General features: G+C 35.5%; 1 protein-coding gene across 1 annotated transcript; it reads left to right on the top strand.

Moving 5' to 3' along the window:
- Positions 1-9199: 9199 nt before the first annotated feature.
- LOC131656557 (aspartyl protease family protein At5g10770-like) lies at positions 9200-12771 on the top strand. The gene is made up of 3 exons (XM_058926250.1): positions 9200-9393; positions 11164-11628; positions 11747-12771. The coding sequence occupies exons 1-3, from the start codon at positions 9246-9248 to the stop codon at positions 12577-12579; spliced, it is 1446 nt and encodes a 481-aa protein (XP_058782233.1). The 5' UTR covers positions 9200-9245; the 3' UTR covers positions 12580-12771.
- Positions 12772-13180: the final 409 nt, after the last annotated feature.

The raw sequence follows: 13180 nt of genomic DNA, 5'->3' as shown, positions 1-13180 counted from the left end.
AAATTGATCAACGATTCGAGTGTTAAGATTGTGAACTAAGAACATTCATAAACATCACAATCCATCACACATTGAATTACCTTCAATTTGATCATTATCACCAAGTGTTTGTATATTTGTTTCTATCACTCTTACTGCATTGCAAACATTGTCCATCATACAAAAAGTTAATCTGATTTTCAATAAGAGAAACGCCTTGATTCTGCAACATATACTCTTATCATTCAATTCAAGTCCTTGACTGGTTTTTAAACACATATATAATCGTTTCGATAGTGGTTCGGAATAGACGCGAGTCGATTCAGAATCACTTCCGCTGAAAAGTCATTTAAATCCGTAAAACTGTGAACGATCTATTCACCCCCCCTCTAGATCCTAAGGCCAGCGTCTAACAAGTGGCATCAAGAGCTCTGGTTTATTCCGTGCTACGTGAAACACTTATTGGAAAGATGGCTTCCGGACCTAAAGGGGCTCATAATAGAGCTCCAGTTTTCAACGGCGAAAACTACGGCTATTGGAAGGATTGTATGTGTGTCCATATCAATGCAATTGATAGGAACATCTGGACAGCTATTGTCAATGGTCCATTTCAGATAACCATGACAAATGCAGCTGGTGCAGTTGTTCCAAAACCAGAAGATACTTGGAATGCTGAAGATGAAAAGAGATATGCATACGATTGGAAAGCGAGAAACATTCTAATCTCAGCTCTAGGAGTTGATGAATACTATCGCGTTTCCCATTGTAGATCAGCTAAAGCTATGTGGGACACATTGCAAGTTGCCCACGAGGGAACGGATGATGTCAAACTAGCTAGGATCAATACGTTAACTCAAGAGTTCGAACTCTTCCACATGGAAGATGGTGAATCCATCGAAAACATGCAGAAGAGATTCGTTCATCTGAAAAATCGATTAAATTCTCTTGATAGACCTGTTTCCAATGCAGTTGCTACTAACAAAATCTTAAGGTGTTTGAACAGGGAATGGCAACCCAAAGTTACAGCAATTAAGGAAGCAAATGATCTCAACACTTTAGACATTACCACCCTTTTTGGTAAACTAGAGGAACATGAACAGCATCTTAAATGCCTTGACATGCATGAGAAAAGGACAAAGAAAGAAAAGAACATGGAGAAAGAGGTAGAGAAGAAGTCAATAGCTCTAAAAGCTTCGAGCTCCAAGACCTCAAAACGAGAGCCAAAGGATAGTGACACAAGTGATGACGAAGACTCCGATGATGAGGAAATGGGATTGTTTGTGCGAAGATACAACAAATATCTAAAGAAAAATGGAGCAAAACATTCCGAAAAAGGCTTGATCAACTATAGAAAGCAATCAAACATGTTCAAACAAGATGACGACAACAAAGGAAAGATCAAAGGTCTTTGCTTCAATTGTGGGAAAGCCGGTCACTACAAACCGGATTGTCCATACCTTAAGAAAGAGAAGGAGAAGAACCAAAGCAAAGGTCATAACAAATCTAAAAGAGCCTACATAGCATGGGAAAGTGATTCATCTAGTGAAAGCTCATCAAGCGATGAAGAAGAATCAGCAAATCTTTGTTTCATGGCTCATCAAAACAAGAAAAAGAAAGCTGTAAGTCATCTTAAACCTGAACTCGTAGATAAGGTATCTCATTCTCAACTAAAACTTGCTTTTGAAGAATTACATAGAGATGCAATTAAAGCTTTCAAACTTTTGGCCTCAAATAAGAAAATATTTTCATATCTTGAATCAAAAGTTGAGAAAACCGAAAGGGATATGGAAGCTTTAAAACAATCTATGCTAGACATTCAAAAGGACAAAGTTGAAATAGATCCTACATCATGGTTTGGTTGTGAGACATGTCACATTTGGCAAAAAGAAGTAAGAGATCTAAAAGCCAAGTTAGACAAGGCTCTACAACCAAAAGTGACTTTTGCGGTTGATCCAAATAAGTTCAAAAGATCGTATACTCCTTTATATAGCAAATACACTTTTGTACCAAAAGCATCAACTAGCAAAACTCCATATTCTCATCATATTACCTGTCATTATTGTTGCAAAAAGGGACATACCATTGAAAAATGCAAATTTAGGAGAATTTTAGTTCCTAAAGGAGTATTTCAATGGTTGCCTAAGTGCAACAAATTGTGTACTCACCATCCAGGACCCAATGAAGATTGGGGACCTTCCACTCTAATTTAATTTCGCAGGAAATGTGTCTTGACATCGCCGAAAGGTGGTGGTTCCTTGACAGCTGGTGCTCAAGACACATAAAGAAAGACATACCTCTCTTGGCGTGTCATCTATAAAGACAGATTGAAGAACCATACTTGGCAGAGGAATGTAGGTGACCTGGCCATCACAAATGTATAAGATTCATCACAAATACAGTTAACCCGAAAACCACATAGGACGCATTACTTGATGTGCAAATTGGCAAGTTGCATTGCAGAGAGATTTTAAACCTATTCTTAGCGGAATATTGTTTGGGACTATGTCCCGCATACGGGAGAACATCAAGTAATCGATACTAGATGAGTTTTTCGCAAAAATCAAGCAAAAAATCAACCCGTGAAACATTCCATCAAAACAATTCATCATCAAATCTAGGAGTATGGCATACTGACAAGAAGACTCCACACAATGATGACAAAACACCTACATATTGAGAAAGCGGTAACATGTTTATTGTTCACTTCCAAAAAATTTATTGATGCTATAATATGCTATCAATTAACATGCTTATAGTGACTTCATGTGTTCTTATCTACTCTTCTCAAATACTTATGTATATGTGTTCATCATTTTCATTCATAACATACAATGTTTGTGCATTCAAGCAAATGACAAAACAAAAATACATCATATAGAAACATTTCTAAGGCATTTTCATCATTTAAGGAAACTTAGGTCGACCTACTCTGTATTTGAGTCGACCTACACAAGAAGCTTCTTCACAGAAACTAAAAAGGCCCAGATGCGTCAACCTACTCATAATTTAGGTCGACCTAAATTGGTCATTTGTTTTGTTACTTCTGTTAGGTCGACCCAGCCTCACTTTAGGTCGACCTACTGCTGTTATTTTTCCAGATTTGGGTCTGTTAGGTCGACCCGACCCATTTTCATTCATTCAAAACATTCCATTCTTGCATTCCCTCTCATTCTCATCACATTTGGTACGACTAACCCTAATCCCTCAAACTCAAAATTGTCCAAAAATCATCCCTCTCACACAAAGCGTCTCCAACCATGCCTCCAAAATCAAGAAAAGGAAAGGAAATTGCTTCCAGTTCATCATCTCAACCGGTAAGTGCTCTTGTTCATCCTGATTGTAGAGAAAACTTTGAGAAGTGGCAGATGAAAAGAAAAATTGTTAAGCAATACACTTATGATCCAAATCTTGTCGAAAACATGCATATCCCTAATGTCGCTGCGTTAATTGAACATCAAAATATTCATCCCTTAGTGCAATGTGATACCCCGTACTGTGAAAATACCGTTAGGGCTTTCTATGCAGGATTTACAAAAGGGGACGGTTGTAATTTCCGTTTCAAAATGTGATCTAGGTCGCATGTTGTTGACAAACGGGTCTGGATTAGTATCTTTGGTCTGAAAATTGTAGGTGATGAACTCCGTATGGTAGACGGGGATGTACCGGGAAACTATGACCATGAGGCCTACATGAAGTCAATCCTCAAAGACCCTTCCGTATTTGACAGATCAAATGAAACAATAACATGCGGTCATTTGAAGCGAGATCCTAGGCTCTTGAATTTGGTAATCTCAAGAATCATTCGACCAAGGGCAGGAGGATATTCGAGAATTGAAAGGAATGAAGTGGTGCTCATGTATCTGCTGCAAAATAGAACGCGTTTACACTGGCCTCACTTCCTAGCTGCTAAGTTTCATGAGGTCAAACAGAAAACTACAGCCCTGTGTTATGGATCAATCATTCAAACAATTGTCAATCACTTTGGTATGCGACTTGATCACTTACACTACACTCGCATACATCAATCCCAAGAATTCTCACAAACCACCTTGACTCTTATGGGATATCATTGGAATCCTGTTAGGAAAACCTATTATCTCATTCAAAAGGGAACAGGGAAGGTTATCTACAACTATGATGATCCCACGGAGTTTGGAAACAATGTAGGAAATGAGGAAGAGGGAAATGATCAAGAAATAGCAAATGATGAGGATCAAACCATGGAAGACATAGCTCATGACACGGATCCAAATTGGCAATATGTTCCGTCTCAAGAAGAAGAAATTCCTTGGGGATACACTGCTCCACCTCCTCCTGATCAATCCAACATAATATCTATGCTTGAAGCTATGCAACTTCAACAACAGCAGAACTTTGAAACTCAACAGCTTCAATTTCAAACAATGCAGCAGCTTCAACAAGATAGATATGAGGAACAACAACGTCAATATCAATCGTTGTACGGCTTGGTTCAGGAACAAAAGAACGATTTTGAGACGTTTGCATCCAACTCTGTATTGAGGCAGAATCAGTTTGAGGAAACGGCATTGCATCGCCATGCTAACCTAAGCCAAAGCTTCAACACTCTTAACATGTCTGTGCTGGACTTGTTGGAACAGGTTGAAGAAGATCGACCTCATACATTTCAAAGAGGAAGAGGAAGAAGGGGCAGGCGTTAGGACATATTGTTTATCATATCATCATCTCATTGCATTTCATGTCATTAAGTTTTTTTTTGTTTGTTAAAAACATTATATGATGTAGTACTCTCTGTTTTCTTTTATTAATCGCTTGAACTACTATGTATGTTGTTGGTTTTCTTTAAAACATGTTTAGTTCTTATGATTTCACCATTTACATGTTATCTATCTCTATGACTACCGGTATTCTTTATTTCTCTTGTTACTCTCCTACTCTGTTTTCTTTGTTTCTCTTTTTGATGTTGTCAAAGGGGGAGATAGATACAATAGATGCTGAGTGATAGATACAATAGATGCTGAGTGTACGGGGGAGCTTTGTAGAGAGATTGCTTGGTTGAGAAATAGATGCTGGATGTACGGGGGAGCCTTGTTGAGTCTGTGTCACTTCCACCAAAGCTTTTGACTATTGGTTTTCCATCATCAAAAAGGGGGAGTATGTGAATACAAGACTACACTCTAAGATGTTTTTGATTTATGGCAAACTCAAATGAGCATCCAAACAACAAGGAGGAATCGGAAAAGCAAAGCATTTAATCACTCATGAAAGCACAGGATGATCTACTATGCATAAAGGTCGACTCAACACAAGCTGAACAAGAAAAATGCAGAAAATCAGCAGTTAGGTCGACCTACTGTCAACCCAGGTCGACCTAAAATGAAGAAATCTTCATATCAGTCTGCTAGGTCGACCTACATAACAACTAGGTCGACCTAATCTGAGAAAATGTCCCCAGAATGCATTTGAAGAGGATTCGGCTGAGTGTAACGATTGAGGAACGGGGAGTTCAAGGAATCAAGACACTGCAGAAGGGAATCAAAGTGAAGCTCTTGGATAACCTTGATCTTGCTCAAGATTAAGGGGGAAAAAGATTCAAAGGATCGACATAATTGGTTTATCGTTTATCGCTTTGTTATCTTCTTTGTATATACTACTTTCAACATTAATGAAAGATTACCCAATTTCAATTTGGAATTGGGGGCAGACGTAGTCGTAGCGAGGACGATCGACGAACTGCCTAAACAAATATCGTGTTCTTGTCGCTTTTACTTTTTCATTTACATTCTGTTCATATTTGGTTATAATAGCAAATTGATCAACGATTCGAGTGTTAAGATTGTGAACTAAGAACATTCATAAACATCACAATTCATCACACATTGAATTACCTTCAATTTGATCATTATCACCAAGTGTTTGTATATTTGTTTCTATCACTCTTACTGCATTGCAAACATTGTCCATCATACAAAAAGTTAATCTGATTTTCAATAAGAGAAACGCCTTGATTCTGCAACATATACTCTTATCATTCAATTCAAGTCCTTGACTGGTTTTTAAACACATATATAATCGTTTCGATAGTGGTTCGGAATAGACGCGAGTCGATTCAGAATCACTTCCGCTGAAAAGTCGTTTAAATCCGTAAAACTGTGAACGATCTATTCACCCCCCCTCTAGATCCTAAGGCCAGCGTCTAACATTAATGAATGTTCATTCTTGATATATGACGATGTTTGGTTGTTGTTATTACAACTTGTTGATGTGATTCAATTATGCGATCGTTTATGCCGATGTGGCTAGTATGTTTTGACGGTGAATGTGTGTTGTGTGCTTATTAATGCCCGTGCAGTAATTATGGTGTGATGTAATTGATAACGGTGTTATTAATTGGTGATGTATCCTTTTGGATAGAATATAAACGGTGTAACGTGGGTATGTGACCGTGTTATATTGTTGATGATGTTGTTGTCGTGTAATAGAGTCATATATTTGCACAGCATAACATTTCATTACGTTAATGGCGGAATGCTATTAACAGGTGGCCTGAATTGGCAATTATTACCAGTGGGGGCTTAATGCTCGGTAAAAAGGTGTATTTGCCCGAGTGGCAAGAGGTCATCAGTGGGGGATAAATGCTCGATGACATTTAGTCGTAGCTTATTGCTCGACAAAGGTGTATTTTCCTGAGGGAAAGAAGTCCCAGCATAATGCTCGGCAAAGGTGTATTTGTCATAATGACAAGGAGGAGTTTTACTCCGGATTTGGTACCACATGCATATGCATAGTTGAGTCTCATTCATCATTGTCTGTCTGTATAATTTTATGTTATCATTCATGTGTCACATTACTTATATATTGATTGTGGTTGAATGAGTGGATCACTTTGTTGTATGATTCTTGATGATACTTGTTGGCATTACTATAATTGTCATGCTTTCATTATGAATTATATTCTCACCCTTCTGCTGATTTGATGCTTGAGTGGCATCCTGCAGATTAGCCGCTTTGGGAGTCTTTTGGAAGAGGTAGTTCTCCAGTTGGTCTTGTCGGTCGCTCTGATACGTAACACCGGGTAGTCGGGAGTCTGTTGTTATTTATTTGTATATGACTCTTTTGAACATGTATATGTGTTAACGTGCCATTGTGTATTGTAAACACTTTATTTTGGAAAACTCCTCTTTGAGAGTGAGAGCTATATGTATATATATATATATGTTCACATCTTCCGTGTGTTATGTATCGTTTTATTGGCAGGTGTGTATGCTTTTGGCATCGCTGATGTCCGTTTGTTTTCTAGGTGTTTGTTTGGTTACTTAGTGTAACATCCTAAATGTGTTGTATGAAATTTTAATACTCTGATATTTTCTTGCCTGAATGCTTTGGGTAGAATTGGGGTGTTACATGATGCACTAGTTTTGAAAATAATAAAAGTGAAGAAGCTGAGGTTCTAACCCATGTGCAGATAACTTTACCCCTCGGTTTTTAAAACACCGAGGGATAAAGTGGTAGCTTTTCATAACACCTTTTGTTACCTCGCTTCTATAGCCTATATTAAATGTATTTTGCGTTTGAGGTGAAATTCATTTTTTGTAGAAGTGATGTAACTGGTTGAGATAATTGTGCAATCAATTTCACTTCAGTTCTACAACATTTTTCATAATGCTCCTGTTTGAGTTTTACAATCTGTTGTTTTTGCATTCTCCCCCTGTGATCATGACCAAAAGTGTGTTCTCATCATCGAACTCATGCCTTGTAACTCTAGCTTTATGGCCAAGCTTTTGAAAATTATAGCACTACACGCTGCTCTTCTCAACCATTCTTCTTCCACATCTACACCTTAGATTTCCACCTATAGAGTTGTTTGATCTAGAGGCCATATTGCAGCTGTTTTCACCCTTTTAGAATGTTGAATTCTTGAAACTTTGGGATTCTCTTCCACAAAAATTCTGAAAGTTCCCTCTACCTTTGCTCATGGGACACTTTCCCTTCGCCTTCTTATTTCTCTCATTCAAACGGTCTTGCAAAGCGATCATTACCTTTGCCTTATCAACGTTCTTTTCCTCCATTCAATGCTCACGTGCCTCAAGAGAGCTTTGCAGTCTCTTTTTGTTCATTATCGCAAGATCCTTCAATTCCTCAATTGCTACGACTATGTTATCAAATCTTGATGTCAGAGAATGCAAGATTTTTGCGAAGACATACTGCTCTATAATCGTTTCTCTACATGCTTTTACTTGGTTCTTAAATAAAGTAATTCTCGTCGTAAAATCGTTGATGGTCTCATTATCCTCCATTTGAATCAACTCAAGTTAACTTTTGTGAGCTTGTAACCTCACAACCTTCGCCTTGTCAGCCCCTGCGTATGCCTTCTCCGAGATTTCCCACGCTTGCTTCGATGATTCGCAATCACCAACTTTCTCAAAATTATCCATATTAACACATTGATAAATTAAAAACAAAGCCTTGAAATATTTCTTCTTTTCTTTCTTGTGCGATGCTCTTTGCCCCAGAGTAGAACCTTCGACAAGTGGATTCGCACTGGTATGATCACATCAAGAACATCTTGATAGCCAAACAACACCTTCATTTGCTTGCACCATTTTGCGTAATTCTTCGCATCAAGGATAGATAGATTTGCAGAAATTTTTTCATTGGAGACAGAAGTCATGATTGCACAATAGATGTTTGATGGATTGAACTTTGATGGATTGAACTAGACTCTTGGTACCAAATGTTAGAACTTGAAACCACATGGTTGATGAATAATTGAGTAATTAAGTGTGGAGAGGGAGAGAGTGAGAGAGAATATTAGAGAGAATAAAATTGAGTGTGAAAATATGCAATCTATCATTTATGAAATACTCTAAAGTTATTTATACAAATACATGATGAGATACAGTTATCAAATAAAATAAAAACTGAAAAATTTTCCGATGGAATCAATTAACATAATATTTCAACCGGTTGCACTTTTCTATTCTAAGTTTTGTTGAATATTTTAAAAATTGACATAAAGTGCAACGAATTACATGGACATGAATTAACTTTTCTCTTTTAACAATTAATTCAAATCAATTAATAGTTAGGATCCATAAGAAGGCAGATTCAAATCCACAATATATCAATTAAATTTTTTTTTAGGAGTGAGAGGTACATTTGTGGCGATGGCTAATATATTGCTCTAAGGTATGACTATAAAAGTCAAGCTCTTGTGACTATAAAAGCCAAGCCCCTGGTTCAAGAGTGTATTCAAAAATCTTTTCTTAGCTATTACGATTTCCAAAATGTCTCATTTCTTCTTAGTCTGTCTTGTTCTCTTTTTCACTTTGGAGAAGAACTTTGCCATTGAAACAACATGGAAGGAGAGTCACTCTCATCATGTTCAAACCAGCTCTCTCTTACCATCAACTTCTTGCAGTTCTTCAACCAAAGGTCAATTTAATTTTAACATTAATTTCCCTCTCCCCAAATGAATTAGCTTAATTATTGGTGAAGTGTTGCATGGTAGAAGCTTTTATTACAAAATTATAATTGAAAAAAAATAGAAATTGGATCGTTACACTTTTTGTCTCCAACATTTAGCCGAAGAGTCAGACACAATTTTTTTGCAGCAATTCTTATATAGACACGGTCCTAAATCCACATTCTTAGGCACAGTCAATAAAAAAGAGTCATTTTTAAATTTATTTTAATTTTCTTTTTAATTGGATTGATGGGGTGGTTGAGATTATGAATGAAAGAGAAAAAACAATATTTATTTTTTAATTAATTAAAATCTGTGATTGGTTGTGTGTAAAACAATTTCTTAAGTATGTGTCCACCTAAGAATTTTCCTTTTTTTTGATTTCTAATTTTTATTTCACACTAAATTTCAACCGAGAATTGATCAAGTAGACATATTAAATGAAATAAAAAATATATATGGTTCATTAATTTTCATAAAAAAGAGTTATATATATATATATATATATATATATATATATATATATATATATATATATATATATATATATATATATATATATATATATATATATATATATATATATATATATATATATAACCGTTTAATCGAGTGAAACTAGCGGTTGAAATTTGACGTAAAATTTATGTGTGTAAGTCTTATAAATTTCCAGGTGTCGATGTACTCCATATTATAAATAATTTAATTAATTTTTAAATTAAAAATCTATTTCAACTGTTTAATTAATTATTTTAAAAAGTATTATTTAAAAATATTTTTTTAATAAGAGAATCTCATTAAATTAATGTTGTTAAAAATAAATTGATTAAAAAGAGTTAAAACATAAAATTAGTTTATAGATACACACTATTTATAAATTAGTTTATTTATTGGTTATAAACCAAGTTTAAATTGAATTGATATTTAATTAAAGTTCTCTAATTTAAATAGTGCACAATCTCTTCTCTAAAATAAAAAAAATTTAGTCCTTCTCTGCTTTAAGCAACAGTTTTTTAAAAAAAAAAAAAAAAAAAGGTTACCATAACCAACTAAAATCGTTGCCAAAACTCTAGAGAGACCAAAAATAAAATTGCAATATTTATAGGGACCACAAACTTATTTAACCCAATTTTAGTAGACATCAATGGGACTAAGTTGAAAAATGAAAAAATTTTAAATTTCATTATAGTAGACATCAGTTACATGTACTTCAGCAATAATAGAAAAAAGATTATAGATGGAGAATAAATAACCTATAAAAGATAAGATTTTGTCTTTGAGTCCTTCATAGATAAATATATGTAGATTCCTTGAGTAAGTCATTCTCATCCTGGCTTTTGGCTAATATGCATAAGGATTTTCCTTATGTACCATGCATAAGCCTACATAAGTCATTGGATCATGTTTTTAATTCAGTATTGAGTGATGAGTATTGAGTATTGAGTATTGAGTGGTGAGTATTGAATATTGAGTAATAACAATTGATGTCTAGAATTTGATTCAATGATCCAAGAGTCCATAATAATCTATGCACGGTGCATAGATTTTTATATATGCACGGTGCATAGATTTTTATCTATGCACGGTAACTGCACCCTCTCATCCTTATAACACTAATGGTTATCATGCAGTTAAGTTAAATTTAATTTATATAAGACTACTCTAACTTCTAAGCTGAAGTTGAAAATCAGATACATATAAAATAAAACTAATTATGTTGATTCATATTTGAATTTCAGGTCCCAAAAGAAAATCAACATTAGATGTGGTACACAAACATGGTCCATGTTCCCATCTAAACAAAAATGGAAAAGCGAATTCTGTTCAAACACATAATGATATTCTAAAGCATGACAAGGAAAGGATAAACTATATTCACTCAAAGTTATTATCATCATCTTCCAATAACAATAATAAGGTGGAAATAGAATTGGATTCTTCTTCTTCTAGTGCTAATTTACCTGCAAAATCTGGTGACCTTATTGGATCAGGAAACTACTATGTTGTTCTTGGACTTGGTACTCCTAAAAAGGAATTATCACTTATTTTTGACACTGGTAGTGACCTCACTTGGACTCAATGCCAACCTTGTGCTCGTTCTTGTTACAAACAAGTTGATGAAATATTTGATCCATCAAAGTCTACTTCTTATTCCAATATCACATGTACTTCTCCAGATTGCTCTCAACATGTTTCAGCCACAGGTATTTTAAAGATCACCAAATTACTCACATTTTTTTTTTATATATAATCAAAATTACTTACATATATATCATTATATGAAAAGTAGTTTCATTAATTCCAAAACTATTATTATTACAGGAACCAATCCCAGTTGTTCTACGCCAACAGAATCATGCATATATGAGGTCAAATATGGTGACGGATCCTTCTCTATCGGATACTTAAGCCGCGAACGGCTCACCGTTACGCCAACAGACACCATCGACAGTTTCTTATTCGGTTGCGGTCAAGACAACGAAGGCCTATTTAACGGCGGTGCCGGTCTCTTAGGGCTTGGCCGTCACCCAATCTCCTTTATCCAACAAACCTCTCAAAAATATCATAATACCTTCTCTTATTGTCTTCCATCTACTTCTAGCGAGGTAGGCCACCTCACATTCGGCGCAGCCACGGATAACGAAGATGTAAAGTACACTCCTTTGTCCACAGTATCTCAGAGCAGTTCTTTCTACGGCCTCGACATTGAGGGAATCAGCGTCGGTGGAACTAAGCTTCCAATTGCATCCTCTGTTTTCACAACCAGTGGCGCCATTATCGATTCAGGAACTGTCATTACATACTTGCCACCTACAGTCTATGTCAGCCTCCGTGATTCCTTTCGGAAAGGCATGGCCAATTATCCACCTCCTTCTGCTAATGGACTTTTTGATACATGCTATGATCTTTTTAGTGGGACTAATAAGACTGTGATTATTCCGGAGATTAGTTTTTTCTTCGCTGGTGGTGTCACGGTGGAGCTTCCCATATTGGGGATAATTTACGTGGAACAGAAGCAATTTTGTTTGGCGTTTGCAGCAAATGATCATGATAGTGATATTACTATCTTTGGGAATGTACAACAAAAAACACTAGAGGTTGTTTATGATATCGGTGGTGGTAGGATTGGGTTTGGTTCAAATGGTTGCAAGTGAAGTTAGTTTAAAATATTTTGATCCATGAATCTCAATGTTATTGCAAATTAGCACTAAATAATCATGTGAGGGTTTGAGTAGAAATAAGAAGAAAGGGGAAGATATGTTGAAAAAGTTGTATTATGTAGTGGTTAAACAAGACTTTGTGAGAAATATATAGCATAAATAAATTGATGTCTTTGTGATGTGTAATTGCTTGCAATTGCAATTGTTCATAGATGTTTATCTTGAAACAAATGTAAGATTCTATATGTCATTACAAGAACTTCTTATTTTAAATTACGGTTTTAACTAATGCTAAAATAATTATGATTTTTAATCGTTTTCTTATAATGAACTTGGGTCAATTTTTTCAATTTGATTTCATGTATGGATTGATTTGTGGTTGGATTTTTTTTATGAAAATAAACTTTATGCTTGTCAAAAAAAGTATAGATGCATAGCATTCATAGGCTAGTAGGGTTTTCAAAGACTTTAGTGTTTCTAAGGAATTAATGCAAGCTCACGAGAATGAGAAGTTCTGCTTTTCGGATGTTTCTATGTGAACATGAGATTTATTCCTTCTAAGTTATGAACAAAGGTATAGAGGCTCTCTTGGGCC

Source organism: Vicia villosa, linkage group LG3 (genome assembly GCF_029867415.1).
Source record: "Vicia villosa cultivar HV-30 ecotype Madison, WI linkage group LG3, Vvil1.0, whole genome shotgun sequence".
NCBI lineage: Eukaryota > Viridiplantae > Streptophyta > Magnoliopsida > Fabales > Fabaceae > Vicia > Vicia villosa.
This window is presented reverse-complemented; position numbering and strand designations above follow the sequence as displayed.